General features: G+C 37.2%; 1 protein-coding gene across 1 annotated transcript; it reads right to left on the reverse strand.

Moving 5' to 3' along the window:
* LOC103524707 (homeobox protein Hox-A2-like) lies at nt 1–27436 on the reverse strand. The gene is made up of 4 exons (XM_008489739.1): nt 27431–27436; nt 26936–27032; nt 4048–4263; nt 1–38 (listed from the first exon to the last, which is right to left on the reverse strand). The coding sequence occupies exons 1-4, from the start codon at nt 27434–27436 to the stop codon at nt 1–3; spliced, it is 357 nt and encodes a 118-aa protein (XP_008487961.1).
* Nucleotides 27437–27636: the final 200 nt, after the last annotated feature.

Below are 27636 nucleotides of genomic sequence, written 5' to 3' on the forward strand. Positions count from 1 at the left end.
TTAGAATTTAGAAGGCTGTCCTGACAGACTTAATAGCCCTGAGGGGGAGACAAACACATAGTCGTGATAAAATTGTGTCAAAAAATAGATACGGACAGGCTGACAACAAAAGAGAAAAACAAGATACCTAATATCCATGTAAGGGAACTGCATAAGAAAAACAAGATAAACTATAAGATCCACATAAGAGGACTACAGGGAAAAAACAAGATAGCTATGAGATTCATGTAGAAAAAAGATAACTAGATTCGTGACAAGAGAACCCTACCAGCGGAAATGCCAAGACATTGACATGATAGAGAGACAAGTTTGGGTATTTCTCGAACGAGAGAGAGGAGTTTAGATAACATTGTCAGTGACGTCAGAAGAATGTTGACCAAAGTTGTCAAAATAGATAATATAAGTAGCTATGGGTAGATGATATAGGGAATAAAAGCGTATCTCACGGATACGGAAAGTAAAGCATAGGGATAAAACAAAGTTTAAATAAAGGGCGAGGGGGTCCCAAAAAAAAAAAAAAAAAAAAAAAAATGAATGATTTCAGTAAAAGAAGATAAGATGTTGCTGTAAAACCTGTGACTGTAAAAGGGAAAATTATTGATATCTAATACCTATCATTCAAATAGGTCAACAAAAGCAACAAATGAAGATGTTTGAAAGAGTTTAAATAAATAATTAAATGAAAACAAATCAAAGAATTCAGGGGGTATACATTTTGTATCATAACAAAGTGGTATAACGATACCTATGTGTTTATTTAATTCAATAATAAAATGTATTCCAGTATCAAATACTATCTATCTACATACATGGTTACGAGTATAAGGTACATAAACAATAATATGTAGAATTCAATAATATCTATAGAATTATCTAATATTTATTCCCATTCAAAAAAATATTGCAACTTTCCAATTTACTAGAGAACCGATCAGTGGTACAAAAATCTTTTAAAGAAAAGATGAACCTGATCAGATCTCTCTGAAGCAAAATAATCACAAAGATCACAATTTGGCGTATTTTAGCAAGCCTATAAGAAGACACTAATCACAATTTTAACGTACTGAGATACCTGATGAAAACTTTCATTGATAACAATATTAACAATACATTCGTATGTATTGAATGAAATTTTCACCAGGAAAATCATATAAAAAAAGACCTTCATAAAAATACGAAGAAATAAAAAATAAGTGGGGAAAAGGGGAAAAACAAAGAAAATTAATTTGCGTAAGTACCGAATTTCTAGATTGGCGACTAATGAATGGATACGTTTGGACGAAATGGTTATTAAAACATCAATTTTGTTTTTCATTTACAATTCTACAATATGGAGCAGGGAGATATGTAGAATTCAATAATATCTAATTACCTATCTAATATTTATTTCCGTTAAAAATACATATATTGCAACTTTCCAATTTACTAGAGAACCGATCAGTGGTACAAAAATCTTTTAAAGAAAAGATGAACCTGATCAGATCTCTCTGAAGCAAAATAATCACAAAGATCACAATTTGGCGTATTTTAGCAAGCCTATAAGAAGACACTAATCACAATTTTAACGTAGGTACTGAGATACCTGATGAAAACTTTCATTGATAACAATATTAACAATACATTCGTATGTATTGAATGAAATTTTCACCAGGAAAATCATATAAAAAAAAGACCTTCATAAAAATACGAAGAAATAAAAAATAAGTGGGGAAAAGGGGAAAAACAAAGAAAATTAATTTGAGTAAGTACCAAATTTCTAGATTGGCGAATAATGAATGGATACGTTTGGACGAAATGGTTATTAAAACATCAATTTTGTTTTTCATTTACAATTCTACAATATGGAGCAGGGAGATAATTATCTAATATATTTAAAACAAAGCGTAATTTATGCATAAACGGTAAACAAGAAGTTATTAAAAAAATAATTATTTACATGACTTTTTTATTATTTGTACCGGGAACCCCCTAATATGTTTTGTTCGTCACGTATTTTCACAGAATTAAATTGTTGCTGCACTCGATTTAAAATTGAATTAATGAAATATGCTCGAGTATTATGAATGCTCGACATTTTTATAAAAAATTCTAGGGAAGAGTTCTATCTCTTTCGGAGAACTCTTTCAAAGAGGAAGAACTCTTTTCGAAATAGAACAGAATATACCTTGTTTATCCTGCCCGAATAGGACTGAGAAGTCCCTTTACTCCAGCAGCCTTTCCTTCATTATTTACCAAATCTTTACCAGAATCGAAATGAACTCAAATCTTTCTCAGGATAATTTTATATCGTGCCTGAATCCAGCAGTAACACTTTCCACTTTTCTGCCGAGGTTGTTTGATTAATGGAGTCACACGTATTCATTAGTGTAGACAATACAATTGTTTCCAAATAGTATAGGGAGTAGGGGTGACACTGTCGAAATGTTGAGCCTCTTTGCCTCTTTCTCTGATTGTTCCCGGTAAAGTGTTTTCTGGGGCTTTTTAAATATTTAATTTTGTCTTCGTTGTGGTTGAAATGATTCGCTTTTAATGTTTTCAAATGTCTCACGCTCTTCCCTCGTTTTGGAGAGAAAATTAGTCCCGTTCGTTATGTCTTCATTAAAGTTGCACCAGGATTGCTCTTTATATGGTGACTCCTTCAGATGATTCCTTATTCTCAATGGCTTTAAAGGTGCACCATGAGGTGAGAATGCTTCTTGAGGTGATTCCTTATTTTCAATGGCTTCTCCTAATTTTGTTCTTTCCTGTTTCTTTCTCAAGGATGCTTGGCCAATGTTCTAGGAAGTTGGTTACCTAAGCAGCCAGGTGTGAATGGGTAGTGTAATGAAGCTTGTATTCCAGGTTATCTTCTGGAGTTTTACCTAGACAAAGGGAACTTGGTTTATCGATAGGTATCGAACTGTAAAATTCATGTTTGGAGTCATAAAACCCAAGCTGGTAGCTGGTTTTCGGACAAAATACAATGCCCTTTTCTAGAGCCTTTTCTGAAAAAGGGTTTATCCGCCAAGTTAGTAACTGATTTCACACATGTGACAGAATCGCAGAGTCTGGCAATAGTTGAATAGTATTATTGTAATCAAGAGATTCGATGTCATTGTGGTCAAACGTATTTGACCAAAAAGCCGACATTACCAATTCGATTTTGAAAAACCATCATTAGGGGCCTCTTGAAACAAAAGACCAAGAAAACTGAAAGGACGCTCATAATTTCTGACACTTGACGGATGTCATCTGAAAATATGACAACCATATGAACCAGATGTGGGAGTTTGTCCTTTGAGATCTTTACAACGAGTTCCCAAGAAACAAAAGAATGAATGATCCGATTCACAATTTCATTGTTCTCCAAATTATTTTATCAAAGATAAAGATACCGCTTTGGGAATGCTATGTCAGCTACCTGATGTTGTAGATTGGACCAGCAAGTTTTGAAAAAAAATTCAAAGGGCAACCTGCCATCCATTTTACTTGGCACTGGAACTGAAAAATTCCTGATTATTTGATCGACCAAATGAAAGATTGAGCAAAAAGAACCACCCTTATCAATATGTAGGTACATATATCAATGGTTTTAGTTTTTATTTCGTATGTTCACAGATATAAGTAAAGTGTTAACATTACGAACAGAAAAACTTTCGCAAACAAAAACAATATTATCCAAATTCACACAATATGGTCGGAGTTCCCAAATTAAAAATGCCTAAAAAGAGAAGGAGGCAAGGCACCCATTTTTTCCAGCCTTTAAAGAGCCCTCCAAGCCCCATTGAAGCGAACAAAATATACAAATATGGCAACCCAAAAAACACCACCCCACGAAAAAAAATACTGAAATATTTTAATTTCTACACGGTTTCCAGTCTGTCAGACATGGGATTTTTTTTTGCAGCAGAATAGATTAGGTACTTTATTTCCTGCATTTCTGCTCAAAAGTGACCAAGAAGTCCCTTTACCGCAGCAGTCTAAACAGGGTCTCATCATTACTTTTAAAATATCTTGAACTAAACCAATTGGTGATGATAAATTTCAGAACTATTATCATTTCCTTACCTTTCTTCTTCTTCATTCGCCTATTCTGGAACCAGATTTTGATTTGCCTCTCACACAGATTCAGTTCTTTGGCTAGTTGATGTCGTTTGGCCCTCAGAATGTAGTTCTGTTGGTTGAACTCCTTTTCGAGTGCTAGCAGCTGATTCGAAGTGTAAGCCGTTCGAGCCCTCTTCTTGCCTTTCTTTTCGTCTGCGATAAGAGAGTCGTCCAGGTATTCTGAAATCAAGAAAAAGGAAAACATTAAAAAAGATGTCCCAGAGAAAATTCCAAAATTTCGATCAAACTTTTGTTTTGTTGTCTCTGAAGTAGTTTCAAGCTTTCGAGCTAGGTAAAGCACAAGAGTATACTAAATTCCAGGTTTTCAGTGTGGAAAATAAATCAAAAAGAAAAGATTTCGCACACAACCCCATTATAAAACTGATTTCAATCCAAGAAAGAAAAAAATATAAAGTACGAGTAGATCTCTAGATCTTCATCAGTCAAGGAATTCACCCTCGATGGCAGCACTTACAATTTGAATACCCGTTCCCTCGCGAGTCGAAAAACAAAAAGGTAATGTATCCACAGAGGGGAATTTCAATTGAAAACTTGCGGTCAGGATTTCATCAAGACTATTCTCCTTTGAAAGGGATTTGAATCTTTGTGCCGAGAAGTCCCTTTCTATAGGGGACCAACCCCCTATCACTCCAATTCCCAAGACACAACAACATCCCTATTGAAAATCACATTTCACCTCTTTATTTCCCGTATTTCGAGTTTCGTTTAATGTCTTTTTCGACTCCTTTGTTTCGGGAGCAACTTAATTTTGACTTGGTTACAAGAACAATGCCGTCACTTTGGCCTGAACGTCAGTTAACAAAACCACCTGTGTGTGTATACGCAACAATGTTCGGTGTATTTAAATCACTCAAACCTCTAACCAAACGTAATGAAAAGGCCAGGCCCGTGTTCAGAAGGATCAACTTGAGGATTCTTACGAGACTTACGGCATGGCCTGAGAATGTGATTCCATGAAACCTATTCCATCTAAGTAAAAATTTCAATTACCTAGGTGTAGGTATTGATAGAAGAAGAACACAAGTAACTTTACTCTTTATGGGTCTTTTCAAGATGAATCGTCACAAACTAACGTCAGAATCTATCGTTATAGTTATTGATGTCAACAATTGCAAAATGGAAAGTATGCGTTTAGAGTATTTCCGGTAGAGATTGCTTTTGGTAGTGCAGCAGGACAATGTAGCGAGTTTGAGTGGAACAATGGAAGTGGATGAAGGATTAGAGGACGTTTTGAAGTATGTACTCAGAGATCAGAGTGTACCTAATGCGACGTGGGAATTAATATTTTTAGTGTGAACATTACAAATAAAATTAATGTTCCCATTGATTAAGGAGCGCGGTAGCGCTCCGCCCCGCCAAGTCAAGAAAGTTTGACCGCGTTTCTAATAGTCCTCTACTCGTGGATTTCTAGGGAAGAGTTCTATCTCTTTCGGAGAACTCTTTCAAAGAGGAAGAACTCTTTTCGAAATAGAACAGAATATACCTTGTTTATCCTGCCCGAATAGGACTGAGAAGTCCCTTTACTCCAGCAGCCTTTCCTTCATTATTTACCAAATCTTTACCAGAATCGAAATGAACTCAAATCTTTCTCAGGATAATTTTATATCGTGCCTGAATCCAGCAGTAACACTTTCCACTTTTCTGCCGAGGTTGTTTGATTAATGGAGTCACACGTATTCATTAGTGTAGACAATACAATTGTTTCCAAATAGTATAGGGAGTAGGGGTGACACTGTCGAAATGTTGAGCCTCTTTGCCTCTTTCTCTGATTGTTCCCGGTAAAGTGTTTTCTGGGGCTTTTTAAATATTTAATTTTGTCTTCGTTGTGGTTGAAATGATTCGCTTTTAATGTTTTCAAATGTCTCACGCTCTTCCCTCGTTTTGGAGAGAAAATTAGTCCCGTTCGTTATGTCTTCATTAAAGTTGCACCAGGATTGCTCTTTATATGGTGACTCCTTCAGATGATTCCTTATTCTCAATGGCTTTAAAGGTGCACCATGAGGTGAGAATGCTTCTTGAGGTGATTCCTTATTTTCAATGGCTTCTCCTAATTTTGTTCTTTCCTGTTTCTTTCTCAAGGATGCTTGGCCAATGTTCTAGGAAGTTGGTTACCTAAGCAGCCAGGTGTGAATGGGTAGTGTAATGAAGCTTGTATTCCAGGTTATCTTCTGGAGTTTTACCTAGACAATAAGGGAACTTGGTTTATCGATAGGTATCGAACTGTAAAATTCATGTTTGGAGTCATAAAACCCAAGCTGGTAGCTGGTTTTCGGACAAAATACAATGCCCTTTTCTAGAGCCTTTTCTGAAAAAGGGTTTATCCGCCAAGTTAGTAACTGATTTCACACATGTGACAGAATCGCAGAGTCTGGCAATAGTTGAATAGTATTATTGTAATCAAGAGATTCGATGTCATTGTGGTCAAACGTATTTGACCAAAAAGCCGACATTACCAATTCGATTTTGAAAAACCATCATTAGGGGCCTCTTGAAACAAAAGACCAAGAAAACTGAAAGGACGCTCATAATTTCTGACACTTGACGGATGTCATCTGAAAATATGACAACCATATGAAAATTGTGAATAGATTTTGGGGAAATTCCTTAACATGGAGTTTTGGGAGGTTGGAACATTATCGATAGTTTCTAAATAGCTATATTAATCTAATATATAAAAATTAATATGTGTGTTTGTTTGTTTGTTTGTTCGAACTTTATGCCTGGCCAAACCGCTCATGCGATTGCTATGAAACTTTGTCAACTTATTGCTTGCACTCCCGTGAAGGTTATAGGCTATTTTCCGGTTCGTTTTTGCTAAGCTACGCCGAGCAAGACCACTAAATGGATGAGTGACATAGTTAATAAATAACCTTCTCCTGAACAAGTCTAGTTAGCATGGAGGGTAGCGCATATGCCTTGTAAGCGCTAGATCGCGGGTTCGATTTCGATTGAACAGACTATTCAGTACGCGAAAACAAAAGACAGGTACCTATACATAAGTTTTAAGAGGCGCCTATAAAAGAGACATTTTTTATTGAGGAAGTCCCAAACAGAATCAAGGTTTTTGTCTAGAAATGAATGAATGAGGAAAATCTAACATTGATTACATAATAATATTATGTATCATGTCTGTGCAAAAGTATGCATACCTATCTATGCATTCTATTATTAATATGATTGATAAGATAAGATTAAGATTAACTTGTAGGACCTATTTGTAAGGTAGATAGGTAGGTATACATTTGAATAGGTAGCTGTGTACCTAGGTATCTTTAACAGTAATTGCCTTCCAGACAAAACATGATCTACAACAATCATAGATATTATTATAAAATAGGTATTATAATATTCGTATGTATTTATATTTTTTTGTTGTCTATATCTGTTGGGTTTTTGTTGATCTGATTTTTTCGGATTTCCAACAAGATTTTAATACATTATAGGTAGGTACTACCTATACGTAGGTATACCTACTCTGAACTCTGTCCATGTTTTTTCCCACCTTGCTACTTGCTATCTCAAATATACCCTGAGGATGAACTCCATCTCAACAATAGATAGGTACGAATACTATCCGAAATTCTCGTCTCAATGGAGCAGTTGCAAATGGGTAAAAAATATTAATAAATGGTCGATTCCTATGTAAAAAGTAGTGAAAAATCCAAATCAGAGGTCGAAACTCCGAAAAAGTAACTTTAAAAGGTCGAAAATTCAATTTTTAATTGCCGTTCTAATGAAAAAGGTCAAAGAGTTATGACGTCAGATTTCACGTCAAACTGCGCAGAAACGCTTGCGCACAAACAAACGAAGCGGGAGTAATGAATTATGACGTCATTGCCTACTTATCTGATGATGACTCAACAGAAGCTGTAGGTAGCTATAGGTATACCTATTTATTTATTTTTGGACATTTCTCAGTGATCAGTTTTCGTTGAAATCCTCTTTGTGTTATGCTCGGGGCATTTCACAGTTCTAATCGACCTGTTATATGAGTATTCTTTATTCATGTTATTTTACAGTTCTAGCATTTACAAATGTACTTAACTACGTGTTATACCAAATTTCATTTCACGTTTGTCTGTATGTATTTAGTGAACTGAAAATACTGATATCATTCTCCACCCTGTATGTATTTTTAATAAGAAATTGATCTTGAAACACCCTGTATACATATTATTGGTAACATGGTAACATATCGGGAGGGTTTTTCCTCATTTTCTGCGGAAGTACCTCTATCTTAGCAACCGGGAGAGAGAGAGAGATAGAGAGAGAGAGAGAGAGAGAGAGAGAGAGAGAGAGAGAGAGAGAGAGAGAGAGAGAGAGACGGCTGCTGCAAATAATCCATCTTCTGCTGATCTAGCAGTTCTTTGTCCATTTGTTCCTCAGTTTGGCCTCCAGGTTGGTCATAAAATAACGAATACATTATAGGTAGGTACCTACTACCTATACGTAGGTATATCTACCTACTCTGAACTCTGTCCATGTTTTTTCCCACCTTGCTATCTCAATATAGCCTGAGGATAAACTCCATCTCAACAATAGATAGGTACGAATACTATCCGAAATTCTCGTCTCAATGGAGCAGTTGCAAATGGGTAAAAATTATTAATAAATGGTCGATTCCTATGTAAAAGGTAGTGAAAAATCCCAATTTGAGGTCGAAACTCCGAAAAAGTAACTTTGAAAGGTCGGAAATTCAATTTTTAATTGCCGTTCTAATGAAAAAGGTCAAAGAGTTATGACGTCAGATTTAACGTCAAACTGCGCAGAAACGCTTGCGCACAAACAAACGAAGCGGGAGTAATGAATTATGACGTCATTGCCTACAGGAGCGTATGCCGCCGTGTTTAGAGTACCTACCATAGAATCAGGTTTGTCCTCAAGACGCTAGACGTCTCTAGGTTTCCTACCTGAGGACTTGTGTCTTTCTTTTACGAGTAGTCTGAGAATCGCCTTGATTCTGTATGTTTTTCTTCCAGGTCTTCCTTGGGTTAAGGTTACTTACTTTGCGAGTCCGGAATCCCAAATTAGGAATTTTAATTGTGTTAAGCCATAAATGCTTGTCAGAAATCCGAAGTCCACCGCGCTAACCACTACACCACTGAGGTTTCGTAGAAGCTCAACCCGTCCTTTGGGGCTGGCCAGCCCCTACACCTAAGCCTCAGTTTGGGCTTTTTGTGTGTGGGGTTAACCTCGATTTATCTCGGTATCTGGAAGTCGTAGAAGAAAAAGAAAAATTGCGTTGGTCCTCATTTTTCCTCCTCTATGACTTTGACACATCACCCAAGTAAGCGCAACTGATCTATTGAATTTGACAAGAAAAATTGCGTTGGTCCTCATTTTTCCTCCTCTATGACTTTGACACATCACCCAAGTAAGCGCAACTGATCTATTGAATTTGACATTTCACGATTTACCGGTAGGTATTTTTTAAATCGATTTATCTCGGTATCTGGAAGTCGTAGAAGAAAAAGAAAAATTGTGTTGGTCCTCATTTTTCCTCCTCTATGACTTTGACACATCACCCAAGTAAGCGCAACTGATCTATTGAATTTGACATGAAAATGGACTCAGGTTTTGAGTGAATTTTCCTGAAATCCAAAAAAAAGACAGATAAAAATGCATGATGACTCAACAGAAGCTGTAGGTAGCTATAGGTATATGTACCTATTTATTTATTTTTGGACATTTCTCAGTGATCAGTTTTCGTTGAAATCCTCTTTGTGTTATGCTCGGGGCATTTCACAGTTCTAATCGATGTTATATGAGTATTCTTTATTCATGTTATTTTACAGTTCTAGCATTTACAAATGTACTTAACTACGTGTTATACCAAATTTCATTTCACGTTTGTCTGTATGTATTTAGTGAACTGAAAATACTGATATCATTCTCCACCCTGTATGTATTTTTAATAAGAAATTGATCTTGAAACACCCTGTATACATATTATTGGTAACATGGTAACATATCGGGAGGGTTTTTCCTCGTGTTTAGGGTACCATAGAATCAGGTTTGTCCTCAAGACGCTAGACGTCTCTAGGTTTCCTACCTGAGGACTTGTTGTGTCTTTCTTTTACGAGTAGTCTGAAAATCGCCTTGATTCTGTATGTTTTTCTTCCAGGTCTTCCTTGGGTTAAGGTTACTTACTTTACGAGTTATAAATACCCGTTACTGATGGTATTAGTAGGAATGGTTTTAGTTAAAGCACAAAAAAGATGCACTTTTAGAAATTGCGTATGGAAAAACAATAAAAAGAAAGTAAAAAGACCTTCTAAATAAGAAGGTAGATATCACAGATTATGAACACAGTAAATATCAATGGAATTGATCAACTACGAATAAAAGCAAATGAAAAACAAAACAAAAAGTGTTCAAAAGTACACACTAAAAAAATTAGCAAAATTCATAGAATTGAACAAAATGACTTCTCTAGTTCTCAAAATTGTTTAACTTGGAAATGATAAAGTAGATTAACCAACTACGAACAAAAACAAATGAAAAACAAAACAAAAAGTGTTCAAAAGTACACACTAAAAAAAATTAGCAAAATTCATAGAATTGAACAAAATGACTTCTCTAGTTCTCAAAATTGTTTAACTTGGAAATGATAAAGTGGATTAAAAACAAAGGTTTTATAAAACTGATGAAAATTGACAAGGATTTAAATTAATCAAGCAATATCTAATCACTAAATTCATAGAATAAAGAATTATTACCTACAATATTCACTTCTAGATATCAAATCACTAAAACACCAGTTTATTAGAGAAGTTGTTTCTTGGTTGACGGATCGATATTGACTGATTTTAACGTTTTGATTAATGTGACAGGTTGACAAGATGTCTTTCTCTAGATATTGCCTACCTACTCTACCTGAATTGGTGTAAAAATAGGTGAGGATAGGAACCGTGTTTAGGTTACCATAGAATCAGGTTTGTCCTCAAGACGCTAGACGTCTCTAGGTTTCCTACCTGAGGACTTGTTGTGTTTTTCTTTTACGAGTAGTCTGAAAATCGCCTTGATTCTGTATGTTTTTCTTCCAGGTCTTCCTTGGGTTAAGGTTACTTACTTTACGAGTCCGGAATACCAAATTAGGAATTTTAATTGTGTTAAGCCATAAATGCTTGTCACAAATTCGAAGTCCACCGCGCTAACCACTACACCACTGAGGTTAGTCCGGAATCCCAAATTGAATTTCATTTTCCCAGTGTTCAGCCACATGTACGGAGCGTTTGTTCACCAGCAGTGCAGGTGGTTTCAAGTTGAGGACAAATGAGGAGATTGTGGTCATATAGCGGTTTGATATCTGGGTGATTGTCCGGGACCAGACTCAGACAATCACCCAGATATCACATATTATGCAGGCTCTTTCCGGATGCTCTCAGACCCTCGTGAGGACGGTTGAGGAGATGATTAAAATTCCAGCAAAAACAGGTGATGACTTGAAGCCTGACCTTGCCTTATGTCACCCAAAGCCCCATAAGACGGCTTTATGTCACCTCGTTTTAAGATATAGACAATTTGGTCAATCCAACAAGAAGCCCACTTGTCGCTATCACAAAATTGAAATTTTTAAAATCCTTTATTCTTTTTTTCTGACCGACCAAATTCGGTAGCCCGTCCTCCCGAAAATACCACATTGGTAATTGCTGTCGCTGTCGGCATTCTCGCTTCAAATAGCTTCCGGATTCGTAACATACAAAAAACTCTTGTATTGAATTCAACCGATTTAAAAATACATAAGCAAATTGGTTGGATTTAATTTTGGCACGGGGCTAATTTCTATTAATAATTGGAGATGTCAAAGGCACTTTTGGTGACGGTTGATAGGATTGGCATCCTCCTGACAAATGTCAGACATTATAATACCTACCTACCTACCGATGTTTTCGGTTCCCCTTGTAGTGGGACCGAAATACCTTTCGTATGGTAAGAGCTCTTGAAATCTGATATTACTTGTATTTCCTTGCCTTTTGACTCCGCGAGTACCAAAAGAACATCACTATATCACTAATGAGCTAACAATGAAAATGACGGTGAAAAATCTCTCAAGAGTTGACATGTAGGTAGTTACATGAATTCGTAACATAAAAAAACTCTTGTATTGAATTCAACCGATTTAAAAATACATAAGCAAATTGGTTGGATTTATGGACGCGGCACATAAGGGATCAGGAAGAGACCGCCTTAACATGGTTGGATTTAATTTTGGCACGGGGCTAATTTCTATTAATAACCGGAGATGTCAAAGGCACTTTTGGTGACGGTTGATGGGATTGGCATCCTCCTGACAAATGTCAGACATTATAATACCTACCTACCTATGTTTTCGGTTCCGATTGTAGTAGGACCGAAATACCTTTCGTATGGTAATGGTAAGAGCTCTTGAAATCTGATATTACTTGTATTTCCTTGCCCTTTGACTCCGCGATCACCAAAAGAACATCACTATATCACTAATGAGCTAACAATGAAAATGACGGTGAAAAATCTCTCAAGAGTTGACATGTAGGTAGTTACAGAGCTCTTGAAATCTGATATTACTTTTGTATTTCCTTGCCCTTTGACTCCGCGAGCACCAAAAGAACATCACTATATCACTAATGAGCTAATGACTAACAATGAAAATGACGGTGAAAAATCTCTCAAGAGTTGACATGTAGGTAGTTACATGGACATACCTTTTTTCTAAGCTCGAAGGCCATAAACTTATTCCGAAAGTTACCTTTTACCAAATTATCTTTTGCAGAAATAAATATAAAACATTAGTTATTCCAGAGGGAAATATAGCTGAAGGAACAATCACAAACAGACCTCTCTGCTCCCTATTTCGTTGAACCTCAGGAACTAAAGGCCAAATATAAAGGTAGGTATTTCATTCAATCTTTCACTAGGTTACGTACGATACTGTCAGGTATCTTTATAGAGCCTATATTTGGACACCTGAATTATGTAAACAAGGACTTAAATGTGACAAGAGACAGTTTTTTGAGAGGCGCCAGCGAATGATTTTTGTGGCTTTTACTTCCACATTTTTACCTGTCAGTTTAGGTTTACCTTGCCATTGAGGTACAAGGGTCTTTTCCTCAAGGTCCTCCTTTCACCAGTTTCTTCAAAGAGCCTTTGAAGGTGTTCTTTTCAGCATCAGGCTTAATTTTATTCTCTGATCTGGAATTTTTACTCTTTTGACTGGCCTTTTGTTGGTGGTTGAACAGCTACCGTTGCAGTTGTGGGCTGAAAACATTTTTTGATTCTGGACATGCCTACTTTAATTCTGGACATAGGTAATTAAGGAAGGGAACGGGAACTCTAGAGGAGGTACGTAGATTGCTAAAAACTCAAAACAAGTTGGACCAACTGTGGGGCTCTGAGGCCTCCAAATCCGGCCGAATTACAACATCGCAACGGAGTTTCGAGTCACATCTAGATCAGGTGATAATATATCCTCTATTTTCTCAGTTCTGTTGGGGAAGAATTTCGACGGAACATTGACCAAATGAGACCTGTTTTCACATGGGTACAAACACCTCAATAACATGCGTTTAATTTGTACCTGTGGTCAAAATGGAAAAAATCATCGCCCAGGTACAAAGAAAAGGGTATGTCCGATACGGCGGCTCTTGACGAAAAAAAATCGCCTTTAATTCATTTCATTCTCCAAAAGGAATCGTTTCTCCGAAATTCTACCTCAACACTTTTTAGGGACCACTGAAGTTAAGCAACTATGTGCAAAGGTCACAGAATGGTTGGTCATTTTGGAACCATAGAGAAATTAGTATTAATCTCAGTGACTTTTTTTGGATTGGATAAACTTTTTTTGGATTGGATAAACCTGAGACATCTTTTGAGGTAATGATCGAATTTGAAGATGAACTTTTGTTTTCCTTCTTACTTCTTTTCTTAATTCCCTTACTTTCTTGCTTCTTGCCTTTAAATATTTCATACGTCCTTTCTTTTCTTTTTTTCGCTCTTCTATCCTCCGTTTTCATTTCTTTCTTCTTTCTTTGATGTCTTTTCGATCTTCATCGTACTAGCACAAATTGATCAAACACGTGCCGCCTTCACTGTTTCGCGGATATCACTGTGGTCAGGTTGGTTTCATATTTGCGAGCCACAAAAATAGTCATTCACACGCCTCAGTGGCACCTGACTATTCTCTCCTATCTGCATTATTGCCGTCTATTTTGACGGCGTTCTCTATATTTTTCTTGGCTTCAGGCATGTGGGTAGATTTTGGGGAAATTCCTTAACAGGGAGTTTTGGGAGGTTGGAACATTATCGATAGTTTCTAAATAGCTATATTAATCTAATATATAAAAATGAATGTGTGTGTGTGTTTGTTTGTTTGTTTGTTTGTTCGAACTTTATGCCTGGCCAAACCGCTCATGCGATTGCTATGAAACTTTGTCAACTTATTGCTTGCACTCCCGTGAAGGTTATAGGCTATTTTCCGGTTCGTTTTTGTTAAACTATACGCCGAGCGAGACCACTAAATGGGTGAGTGACAAGTTAATAAATAACCTTCTCCTGAACAAGCCAAGTTAGCTTGGAGGGTAGCGCGTATGCCTTGTAAGCGATAGGTCGCGGTTTCGATTTCGATTGAACAGACTATTCAATACGCGAAAACAAAAGACAGGTACCTATACATAAGTTTTAAGAGGTGCCTATAAAAGAGACATTTTTTTATTGAGGAAGTCACAAACAGAATCAAGGTTTTTGTCTAGAAATGAATGAATGAGGAAAATCTATAACATTGATTACATAATAATTATGTATTGTGTCTGTGCAAAAGTATGCATACCTACCTATCTATGAATTCTATTATTAATATGATTGATAAGATAAGATTAAGATTAACTTGTAGGACCTATTTGTAAGGTAGATAGGTAGGTAGTAGGAATATACTCGTACTCATTCTGCAAGGATCATCTACCTAAATTTACATTGACTGATCTGCTAAAAACATAAACAAACATCTAAGAACTAATCAATAATACTCAATTAGCATTGAGATTCCAGGAGGGATGACATTGGATAATTTCTAGCAGTGATGGGTTACGCTGAAAATTCTTGGAAAGGAATTCCTGTTATTTAAAAATTCTAGAAAAATCTTAATGATCCTGCGATAGAACAATAGGAGAGAAAGAGGGGTGAGAGGGAGAGGAAAGAAGAATATTAGGAAGAGGAGAAGGGAAAATAATGAAAAAGTGTACAAGGAGAAAGAAAAAAATAAGAAAGAAAAAGAAAAGAGAAACATAGCCATAGAAAAATGGTTAAAAAAAGAGGAAGAATATTAGAGAAAAATTAAAATGGAAAAAAGAGAAGGAATGAAAAAATAGTGAAAACAAGCACAGAAATTAGTGGGAGGAAGAATATTAGAGAAAAATTAAAATGGAAAAAAGAGAAGGAATGAAAAAATAGTGAAAACAAGCACAGAAATTAGTGGATGTGACAAATTTCCCATAAGGGCGATGATGTCCTATTACGCCAATTTTATATATATAAAAAAAGTTAAAAATTGGTAGTACCCATTGCTTCTTATTAAATTTAATATTCCAAGGAAAAATAGTCTTCAAGGAAAAACAGTTTTTTTATCAGTCTTCAAAAGACATATATATACATAGATTTGCTATTTCAGAGTTTGAAACAAAAACTAATCCTTCCAATCCTTTCATCTCACCTCCAAGATAAAGAAATAATATCACTTGAAATTTCACCCCTAAGAAATGAATCTCATGGGATCAAAGGAACTTCTGGAAAAACATCTTGACAGATTTTTCTTTAATAATAACTCGTAAAATCAACCCTTTTTCTATAGATCAGAGCGAAGAAAAAAATTAAATTAATTAGGAAATGGGGAAAAACATGATTTTGAACTCAAAAATGCGGGGAATCCGTTTTTGGTAGAGCCGAACTTATTAATGTCTTTCAAGAGGGTTTTGAGGTTTGAAAGAGTTGATTCAAACCCATTCATTATATTTTTTCCAAGTATGTACCTACCTATTTATTAATTAATTACCTATATTAAAATGTCTTATTTATTTAATTTTGGACCTTTTCCTATTTACCTCGGGCATGTTTACGCCTAAAAGACCCTCGGGCAAATTATTTTGCCCAAAATTGGTCAATTTCTCGGTCATTGGGCTTTTTTATACAAAAAATTTGCAGGACATTCTCCTAAAATCTTAAGGATATATATATACCTACATATTATGTAAGAAACAACCATCACCAAAGCTATATCAAGGCAAAATCCCACTTGCCACACTACGTAAAACAGGAGTGTTTGAAGAACATAAATAAAACAGAAGTACCTAGGTAGGTAGTGAAAAAATAAATAGGTAAGACCTAATAATCCACAAAAGCCACATAAAAAAAAGCGTGTAATAAGGTTGAAGCTCTATAAAATTAAGATAAAATGAAAAGTTAAAGAGTACAAAAAGAAAAGGGAAAAAAGCACGGGGGGGGGGGAAGAAAGTACAAAAGTAAAAAGGGGTTTAGAGGTTGAAGAGAAAGGGGAAGAGGGGGATTAGGGGGAGAGAAAAAAAAAAAAAAAGACAGATAAAAATGTTATCTGATGATGACTCAACAGAAGCTGTAGGTAGCTATAGGTATACCTATTTATTTATTTTTGGACATTTCTCAGTGATCAGTTTTCGTTGAAATCCTCTTTGTGTTATGCTCGGGGCATTTCACAGTTCTAATCGACCTGTTATATGAGTATTCTTTATTCATGTTATTTTACAGTTCTAGCATGTACAAATGTACATAACTACGTATTATACCCAATTTCAATTCACGTTTGTCTGTTTGTATTTAGTGGACTGAAAATACTGAGATCATTCTCCACCCTGTATGTATTTTTAATAAGAAACTGATCTTGCATGATGACTCAACAGAAGCTGTAGGTAGCTATAGGTATATGTACCTATTTATTTATTTTTGGACATTTCTCAGTGATCAGTTTTCGTTGAAATCCTCTTTGTGTTATGCTCGGGGCATTTCACAGATCTAGTCGACCTGTTATATGAGTATTCTTTAGGTAGGTATTCATGTTATTTTACAGTTCTAGCATGTACAAATGTACATAACTACGATATCATTTCACGTTTGTCTGTATGTATTTAGTGAACTGAAAATACTGAGATCATTCTCCACCCTGTATGTTTTTTTTATAAGAAACTGATCTTGAAACACCCTGTATACATATTATTGGTAACATGGTAACATATCGGGAAGGTTTTTCCTCATTTTCTGCGGAAGTACCTCTATCTTAGCAACCGGGAGAGAGAGAGAGAGAGAGAGAGAGAGAGAGAGAGAGAGAGAGAGAGAGAGAGAGAGAGAGAGAGGGTGATTGTCCGGGACCAGACTCAGACAATCACCCAGATATCACATATTATGCAGGCTCTTTCCGGATGCTCTCAGAGCCTCGTGAGGACGGTTGAGGAGATGATTAAAATTCCAGCAAAAACAGGTGATGACTTGAAGCCTGGCCTTGCCTTATGTCACCCAAAGCCCTATAAGATGGCTTTATGTCACCTCTTTAAGATGTAGACAATGTAATTAATCCAACAAGAGGCCCACTTGTCGCTATCACAAAATTGAAATTTTCAAAATCCTTTATTCTTTTGCCAGCAAAAACAGGTGATGACTTGAAGCCTGGCCTTGCCTTATGTCACCCAAAGCCCCATAAGATGGCTTTATGTCACCTCGTTTTAAGATGTAGACAATGTAATTAATCCAACAAGAGGCCCACTTGTCGCTATCACAAAATTGAAATTTTCAAAATCCTTTATTCTTTTTTTCTGACCGACCAAATTCGGTAGCCCGTCCTCCCGAAAATACCACATTGGTAATTGCTGTCGCTGTCGGCCATCTAATGGACAAAACATATACGAAAATGTAGGTACGATAAAAAATTATTTCCGAAAGAATACATAGATATCTATTAAGTATATTTAGGTATATGTACGAGTATTATACCGAAACAGGATATCAAGGCAGAATAAATTGGCTTTTTGGTTGTCTGGACAAATATTATACCGAAACAGGATATCAAGGCAGAATAAATTAGCTTTTTGGTTTTCTGCACAAAATTTGAACCACCTCTTTGGTGTTCCTGGTAAAAAGACCTTTAATTTGATATATAGGTTGACCAGGTTTGGATAAGTCCTTCTATGGGAACAGACACACAGACAGACGACACGGAAGCGAATATAATAGTCCGTCCCTATACCTTTTATTATTACTATTGTAATTTAGTAAAGGAAGGACGGACTAAAAATCGAATCTATATTTAATATATCTACCTATAAGTATATTGTTCATTGGAGGTGAAGTACGTATACCTACATAGGTTTCTGTCTTTCTGTTTATAAAGTTGATACCTACATGTGTTGAAGTAAAGTAGGTATATCATCTGTAGGTAAATATCAGCTGTATCATTGGTACAAGTGGACAAATCTTGACACCTAGGTCTCTCAGACTGTCTGAGCTTGGCCGGCATAAGTCAGAGAGACGCAACGATAGCTTGTTCGTGGTTAGTATACGGATGGTTAAACATCTGGGTAATCGTGTACTGCTCGCTGTTCCCGGCCCCACTCAGGGCAGATTAAAATGAGGAGGCGGGCAGATCTTAAGAGCAGCACAGAGTGGTTAATCGACTTGAAACTGAGACCTAACTTCGATCAACGAATGTCACTTTCCATCCCTAATGAGTGTCAATGACATTTGACATCTTAACGTCACAGGGTCCTAGCGTGGGAATCGATACTAAAGAGGTTTGACAGAGGGAACTGTAACTTATGGTCTTAGGCGGGTAGATCTTAAGAGCAGCACAGAGTGGGTAATCGACTTGAAACTGAAACCTAACTTCAATCAACGAATGTCACTTTCCATCCCTAATGAGTGCCAATGACATTTGACATTTTAACGTCACACGGTCCTAGCGTGGGAATCGATACCCGAAGATACTTCCACCTGAAGGTAGGTAATGGCAACATCTGAGTCATTAGTGAAACAGATTAGGTCATATGGTATCGTTGGTGATTTGTTGATCACTGTGAGGGATTAACCAATTGTTTATGAGGAATCTATGTATGATTGTGTGTTTATGTCCGTACATGGTAATGTTGTATGACTCAGGATGAATCTCTGGAAGATTCTGGACTCACAGCTAGAAACTCTGTCTAATTAATTTGCAATCGAATCGTAAAGGTGTGTCCAAACATAGTCAACCGACCGTCGATCGACATAGATCGACGAGGAAAGTCTATGTTGTCGAGGTAGTGTGGGCGTGTCAGTCTACATCGATTGATGTCCGGTCACTATGTGTGGAGTTGTTGACACCACCTTTACGATTCGATTGCAAATTACGATACCAAAGGGTTGCTTTCTGCTCATGTGTTAATCCAGCACCTCCAGCATCCATTGACGAGAAGTATAATTTGTGTCTCTTCTGTGACGAGACCCGGGGTGCACCCTAACCGCTGTGACCTTTCCCTGTCGACACAAAACTGTCGGGACGTGACGTCTAAATAAAAACAAACTCCCTAACAAGACACGAAATAAATAGCTAATAAATTTTACACAAAAAACGACCTCCACCACAACATGAAAAACTAAATTGAGGTTATGAAACAAGATAAATGACCTGAAGTGAATGAAAAATTGTTCCCGGATTCAAGTTTGTTTCCAGGATGGGGTAGAATTTTGGAACAGACTGATTTGTGGAACAGGAGTCGCCATCTATGGAACGTTTGGTGTAGTTTGTGAGTTCTTCCTTCGGAATAGAGAATGGTGTTCGGTGGTGTGGCCTTCCAGGTCCTTATTAAGGTCTGTCATAGACTATTCTTTTTAGTTCCTAATAGGTTTCTACAATAATACAATTAGCCCTATGCCTTCCACATTGGATATTGTGGTACATTATTGGAACTCTCTCAGTAGATTTTGGAACTCTCTCATAAAAAAGTTCCTTTTTTGGGAGAATCGATAGTCCCGATCGGAACTCAAATCTAAGCAGAAATTTTGATCAATAAAAAATTTTCGGCAAATTTCACCAAACTTGGACAAATCGCTCGTTAGTCCCTAATATGTGGGTCTTTTGTTCTGTAGGCTCCGGGAAAATAGGACCTTTTCAGACCTATACCAGAATCCCATATTCCCACAATAGGATAGACAACGTTTATCTCTATTCAATCTAGGTATTCCTTCTAGAAAAGAACAAGGAAAATTGGAAAAACCGAAGAAAATTACCCGTGTCCTTAATACGTCTCGTGGAAGTTATACATCTAGATCAGGAGGAGGAGAAGGAGGAGGAAGAGGAGAAGGAGGAGGAGGAAGAGGAGGAGGAGAAGGAGGAGGAGGAAGAAGAGAATGAGGAGGAGGAGGAGGAAAAAGAGGACGATAAAGAGGAAGAGGAGAAGAAGAAAGAGGAGTAGAAGTTGCCACAGAAATTTGTCCAAATCATTTCGATTGACAAGCGTGAATTTGACCCCCGAGCAAATTTTCCAATAAGATACATCTGGCGATATGGGAGGGGGGAGGGGAGGAGAAAGTGGCACTCCTGTTGGTCGTAAGAAGTGAACTTTTAGATGGCCTAGCCTAGATTATAGCTGCTAGACACTTTCAGGTAAGCTGACCAAGTCATTATTAAATATGTTTATATTAGACATCCTAGGTTATAAAGTTATGAAATAGGTAACTACAAAACTTATTACCTTTATATGATTCAATTTTCGGAAGAGAGAATGCTATTTAATGGTGTGACCTTCCAGGTCCTTAGGTCTGTCATAGACTATTCTTTTTACTCGTAGTTCCTAGGTTTCTAGAAAATTAGCCCTATGCCTTCCACATTGGATATTGTGGTACGTTCGTACATTATTGGCTCAGTAAACTGTAGAGCTTTCTCATAAAAAAGTACCTATTTAGGAGCCTCCATAGGCCCGATCAGGACTAAAATCTAAGCAGAAATTTCGACCAAATTGCTTTGCCAAATATCACCAATCTCGGACAAACCGCTAACTAGTCCCTAAATTGGTCTTTGCCCAGAAAAATAGCGGTCCTTTTGTTCTGTAGGCTCCGGAAAAAGGAGCGAGCTTTTCAGTGCTATACCAGAATCCCATATACATTCTACCTCTTACCTAACCTACAAAAAGAACAAGGAAAATTGGAAAAACCGAAGAAAATCACCCGTGTCCTTAATACGTCTCGTGGAAGTTATACATCAAGATGAGGAGGAGGAGGAGAAGGAGGAGGAAGAGGAGAAGAAGGAGGAGGAAGAGAAGGAGGAGGAGGAGAAGGAGGAAGAAGAGGAGGAGAAGGAAGAAGAGAATGAGGAGGAGGAAAAAGAGGACGATAAAGAGGAAGAGGAGAAGAAGAAAGAGGAGTAGAAGTTGCCACAGAAATTTGTCCAAATCATTTCGATTGACAAGCGTGAATTTGACCCCCGAGCAAATTTTCCAATAAGATACATCTGGCGATATGGGAGGGGGAGAGAAAGTGGTAATCTTATTGGTCGCAAGGAGTGAACTGCTCTGGAGATGGTGTAGCTCTTTGACAATTTTATCTGAGCTACCTATAATAAAGAAAAAGAATCAATTTTGTCAAATTCAAGATGAACGGACAATCTAATTTGACCATTTTTCCTCTGGTTTGTTTCGTCTTCGCTCTCAAACGGTTTGTCTGATTTGCACGAAATTTAGCACAAACGTTGTACGGATAGAGAGATAATTTTCTCATATAAATTTTGGGGTCTTCATGTCTCAGCGGCTCTTCTCTCAAATACAGTTTAGGGTCAAGGGTCAATCAGTCCTATCAACCCTGAATACAGAGTGAGATTCCCAGTTAAATAATAGAACAGTTGCGCTTACTTGGGTGATGTTTCAAAGTCATAGAGCAGGAAAAAAGAGGACCAACGGAATTTTTCTTTTTCTTCTACGACTTCTCAACGGGTCGCCAAATACTGCAAAGTTTGATGACCTTTGTAGTAATTTGTTAGTTACACCAAAAAGTCACACTCGTTAACACAGTAGCTCACGGTAGCTCCTACCAAATTACCAAAGTCGGAACCCCAAGGTGCCATTCTTTCTCCAGACGATTTTTAATTGTTTGAAAGGATTTTTAATTGAAATGAAGACAGCTAGACGAGCGTGATTGGCGAAACACTAGGTACTATCACGTCACGTGACTTGAGCTCATGGGGAGTCAGAAAGATGTAGTTCAAAGTTTTCCCCTAATATTGTAGGTAATCTCGTTCATGATAGCTACACTGCCCTCACGTGAGCTCACGTAACGTGATAGTGATAGTAGTGTGTTTCCACCTGAATTCTTCCGGAAACAACGAATTGACGGATTTTGTCCAAGAACGTCCAACCATGCTTACGGCCCTCTTGGGTGACACGGCTTTTCTAATGCAGAATGTTTTGGGAAATCAGTCCCAAAAAGAATCATGTTGATATCTCCACTATGCACCAAGATACATAATATAAAAGTTTTTGTGAAATCCTTCCAATAATTATCATAAATGGAAATTTCATAAAATTTAAAGCCGTTTTACTCAAAACTCGATATCGCCTCTGATTCCTCTCTTGATTAAAACCTCTCAATCAGTTTTCAATTGTGGTGAAGCTTCGAAAAAAAATTCAGTCCTCTCTCTCTCTTTTGTTTATTTACGAGTATATTTTGTCAATAAAGATAAAGTTCAAAGTTCAAAAAGTTCTCTCTCTCTCTCTTTTCCTTCTTCTTCTTCTTTGACCACAGCTACGGCAGATCTGTCTAACCGGATTGCGAAATCTTCAATTCCGTGACGTCAATTGCTGACGAAATTTCTAACTTTCTACCCAAGTAGTTTGACCTCCAAGACCGGAATATAGGTCTAGTCTGGCACTATGCCACATTATGACCCACCCGGAGACGGCTACTGTTGGGATAATGGAACCTGAAATCCTGCGTCAGTTGGATGATTTTAATGCACTTCAATTCTTTAATTATTAAATTCCTGACTCTCCACTTTACTTATTGTTAATTGTTGAGACGTTCCTAAGGACGTTGACCTCTGAAGAGTTTTAGTACTTTGAGTCAAATTGAGGTAATGAATTATTACCTCCTGAGACTTCAAATTCTTCAAGAATAATAATTAACTAACTGATATAAAATTATGGAAAAGTCTTTGTTCTAGGGCCGAGCCTTCTTGGTAATGCCTGGACGTACTGATTACCTATGATTAGTCTGATTACTGATTACCGATAGATATTGCACTCTTTTGAAGATCTCCTTCTTTACTGTTGCTCTCAATAATTGTTTTAGCAACTAATCCAATTGAGGTCATTGATAAAAAGCCTGAAGGGCTAATTTTCGTAGTGTGCTCAAATGATTTGATCGTGTCTCTTTCGAATTTTGAATGATTGGCTAGCTTTCGAAAGCCTGTGGATTACAAAACCTTAGCGCCACCAAGATAACTTCAAACATAGGCTAGCTACTCCTAGTCCTTTTACAACAGGATATCTACAAATCTACATTCTACATAGGTATTGTTAAGGCCTAGAACTATGTATTACATTCAGGAAACAATGTTGAATTTTGGTGAGTCCTCTATCAAAATGTTGAAGATATACCTTGTGGGTTTCAACCACATTAATCTCATAGAAAGTGAAATCCCTGTCGGCACATTAACAAAGCAAAACCCAACAAAACCTAAGTGACTCTGTAGTATCAGATAGGTTGTCAATTAGATTTTTATACAAATTTCTCTTTTTTACAAATCTTCAAAAGAGAGGGTCATCGACCTAGAAAGATTATTGATCATGATTGTGTACAATATGTTCACACTTATTATGTAGGTATACAAGATATATTTTGATTAGGTATCCTCTGTTAAATCGGTGACTCAAAACAATACATATTTCGCTATTAGGTACTAATTTATTATTTGCACAAATGCACACTGATTTTACCTAGGTAAGAACTTTATTGGTGATTTACATAAACTGTGCTCAGAGCCTAGTGCTGATGCATGTCAGGGGTAGCCCTTTATTTGCTAAGTTCATATCAAAATTTCTGCCTCCTTTTTGTGACCTACTTGAACAATACGTTGGGTGCTAATGCATTTGTGCTAGGTATTGCCGCTGAATCAAATCTTTCCCTTCAATTCACAACCCAATAGTTTCCACTGCCCTACAAAATATTGGATATGAAGTTCGAAGAAACAGCGAGCAACGAGGATTTCCGTGATCAACTCAACTGATATAACAAAAGTTCACCTTCCCGGATAGCAAGATTACCAAGTGACGCGGTGTTGAGCGGCCAAAAACCGCACGAACACAAGATCGAAAGCCTGACAAACATCTAGGAAAGTGTCTTGAGCAGGAACTCACGTACCTAGTGGAGGTGAGAGGGAGATTTCCTGTGAAGAGATAAGAGGAAATGGGGAAGATGTTACTCATATCCTGATGGCAAACCTTGTGTTGGGCAAGATTACCAAGTGACGCGGTGTTGAGCGGCCAAAAACCGCATGAAACAAGATCGAAAGCCTGACAAACATCTAGGAAAGTGTCGTGAGCAGGAACTCACGTAGTGGAGGTAAGAGGAAGACTTCCTGTGAAGAGATAAGAGGAAATGGAGAAGATGTTACTCATATCCTGATGGCAAACCTTGTGTTGAGACAAAGAGACAGCTTTCCCCGCTCTCTTGAGTTTAACCCGGAGGGTGCTTGGAGATTTTTCCTTACCTTAACGGATAACTTTTCATAGGTAATTACCTATTTGGATTGTTTGTATACTGAGAGATTGAGGCATGTTCTTAATCATTTAATTTATTTGTAACTTAGGTAGTACCTACATGATATTTATTTATTTAAATATAAATAGGTATTTTCACTAAAATTTCTCCCCTCCAGTAGAGACCTGACGGGTGTTTAGTGTTTACAATGGCCAATGCAGTCCATAGTTTACAATTAGGTATGTTGTTTTTTCCTAAATAAAGCACTACTTATACATAATTTTGTAAATCGGTTTCATAGAGTCCTCTTGGTAACGCCTTGACCTAGTGATGCACATTACAACATTCAAAAGATACTGCACTTTTCTTGTGGCATCTTTTGTTCTACAAAGTTGTAGAGGAATCCTACAATTTAAATTTTCGCCAAATTTCACCTAACTCGGACAAATCGCTCGTTAGTCCCTAATATGGGTCTTTTGTTCTGTAGGCTCCGGGAAAAAAGGACCTTTTCAGTCCTATACCAGAATCCCATATTACCACAATAGGGTAGACAACGTTTATGTCTATTCGATCTATTCCTTCTAGAAAAGAACAAGGAAAATTGGAAAAACCGAAGAAAATTACCCGTGTCCTTAATACGTCTCGTGGAAGTTATACATCAAGATGAGGAGGAGGAAGAGGAGAAGGAGGAGGAGAAGAAGGAGGAGGAGAAGGAGGACGATAAAGAGGAAGAGGAGAATAAGAAAGAGGAGTAGAAGTTGCCACAGAAATTTGTCCAAATCATTTCGATTGACAAGCGTGAATTTGACCCCCGAGCAAATTTTCCAATAAGATACATCTGGCGATGTGGGAGGGGGAGAGAAAGTGGTAATCTTATTGGTCGCAAGGAGTGAACTGTATAGGAGTGGGCATACGTTTCTACGCATTTCTTTCTGCTCCTCCGCAAGCGCGCTTACATACTGGCGCTACCTAGCGAGGGAACTTCCTGAAGTCTGACGTCACACATCTTTGAACTCTTTCATTAGAACGGAAAATGAAAATTGATTTTTCGACCTTTTACAGCTATTTTTTCGGAGTTTTGACCTCAGATATGGATTTTTCTCTCCTTTTTACGTAGGAATCGACCTTTTTTAAATATTTTTTACCCATTTGCAACTGCTCCATTGAGTTCACGTTTTACAAACACCGTTCAGCGGTGCAAAGCGGTGGAGTAGTTTCGGAAGAAGTGGATGCAATCGGATGAATGAAAAGAGAGTTTTACGGATAGAGGGGAGAAGGGTAGTAAGGATGAGATGAAGGGGTAGGAGGGGAAGATTCAGGAATTGGAGGGGGAAGAAGACTAAGCCGGGGTTTTATACGAAAGGAGGGGCGGTATCTCATCAATCATCCATCCCTTTTTTTCTTATTTCCAATGTGACGGGGAGATGTTTTTGTACGTTTGAATTTTTATTTTTCTTTTCTTGTTTTTTTTTTTCTCTTCCTAGTTTTTTTTTTTCTCCTATAGGTATTTTTATTCTTATAAAAAAGGTGAAGATAAAATACGGGATGCTGCGAAAGTCTCTGAACCCTTTTGTGAGCGAATTCCAACTTGGTAGATTTCTGTTGAGAGCGACAATTTTTATTTTGGCCTCCTAAGAAAGAGACTGGGGATCTCTTATGTTCGTGTACCTACCTATGTATATTATTAGGACAAGGAAAGTAAAAAGAGCAACCCCATTAAAAAAAAAAAAAAAAAAAAAAAAATGTTTCTAATTAAAAATTAGTAAAACAATCATTGCTAATTGTATAGATAGCCAAGAAAATTTCCTTTCTAAATCAAATAAAATTATGCCAATAACATTAATAGAAAAAATTAAAAAAATCAAAAAGTGATTTTGGGGGCCAAGGTACAACCAGGCACCCTAATGCTATTTATTTTTACATGGTTTTACTTAACTTGAGATCTCTTTACTTAATTTGTAATTTGTTTTTTGGTTTGTTTGTTTGTTTGGGTTAAATCTTGTAATTCAAAGTTTTATTTGCAACAAAAAAAAAGTTATGTTTTCAACTTTTTCGAATGTTCATGCTCAATGTTTCCATGTCATTAGAGGATGTGTCATAAAGTTTTCTCGACTTGTTATGTGTTCTTCGAAATTTCCGCTGTTGTTCCAAGTTTCATCTTCTTCCCAACAGATGGCTTCAGGCATTCCGTTTTCATCCAGTCCCCCTAGCTGTAGAGGGATGTGTAATTTGGGCGTTTGTGGATAGTTTCAAGAAGTTCTTTGTGGAGTGTTTCTGTTTGGTAAGTAGCCCAAAATTTGTCACTTCTCCTTAGCCCGATGATGATGATGATAAGGAGAGGGAAGCTGGGAGTTAACCATCACTAGGCGAAGTTAACACCCCTCCGCAGTTGTTCTCTACCACCTAGCCAGAGGGTCTTATGAGTCAGGTATTAATTTTTTTTCTGCTGGTGCGGGGCCCCTTGAAGAACCTGGGCCTGGGAAAAGAGACCAAATGAACCCCCCTGTGAACTACCCTGATCTCTCTCTCCCTCCCTCCTCTCTCTCCCTCTCCTTCCCCCCCTCTCTCTCTCTCTCTCTCTCTCTCTCTTTCTCTCTCGGTTTCTCACCGTCATCTTATTTCGCACTAAATTGATTACTCTGGGGTGAGGAGTAGAATGAAAGTTTCATGGGGTCTAAATTGAAGGCGTCATGTGTCATGACATTATTTTCATGACATTTTTCATGTCATCAATACACAAATTTCATGACATTTTTCATGTCATCATGATCATGTCATGTTATGTAGGAACATGATGGGTTTCATCATGGCTGT

Source organism: Diaphorina citri, unplaced genomic scaffold (assembly GCF_000475195.1).
Source record: "Diaphorina citri unplaced genomic scaffold, Diaci psyllid genome assembly version 1.1 scaffold116, whole genome shotgun sequence".
In the NCBI taxonomy this organism is placed as follows: Eukaryota; Metazoa; Arthropoda; class Insecta; order Hemiptera; family Psyllidae; genus Diaphorina; species Diaphorina citri.

Bases quoted from the DNA above. Each gene is read 5' to 3' on its own strand.
- LOC103524707 (XM_008489739.1), bottom strand. The intron at 4,264-26,935 runs GTCGAGAAAACT...TCTTGATTTCAG, and splicing joins TTTCGAAGAACACATAACAA to AATACCTGGACGACTCTCTT. The intron at 39-4,047 runs GTAAGGAAATGA...TCTCCCCCTCAG, and splicing joins GCGAATGAAGAAGAAGAAAG to GGCTATTAAGTCTGTCAGGA.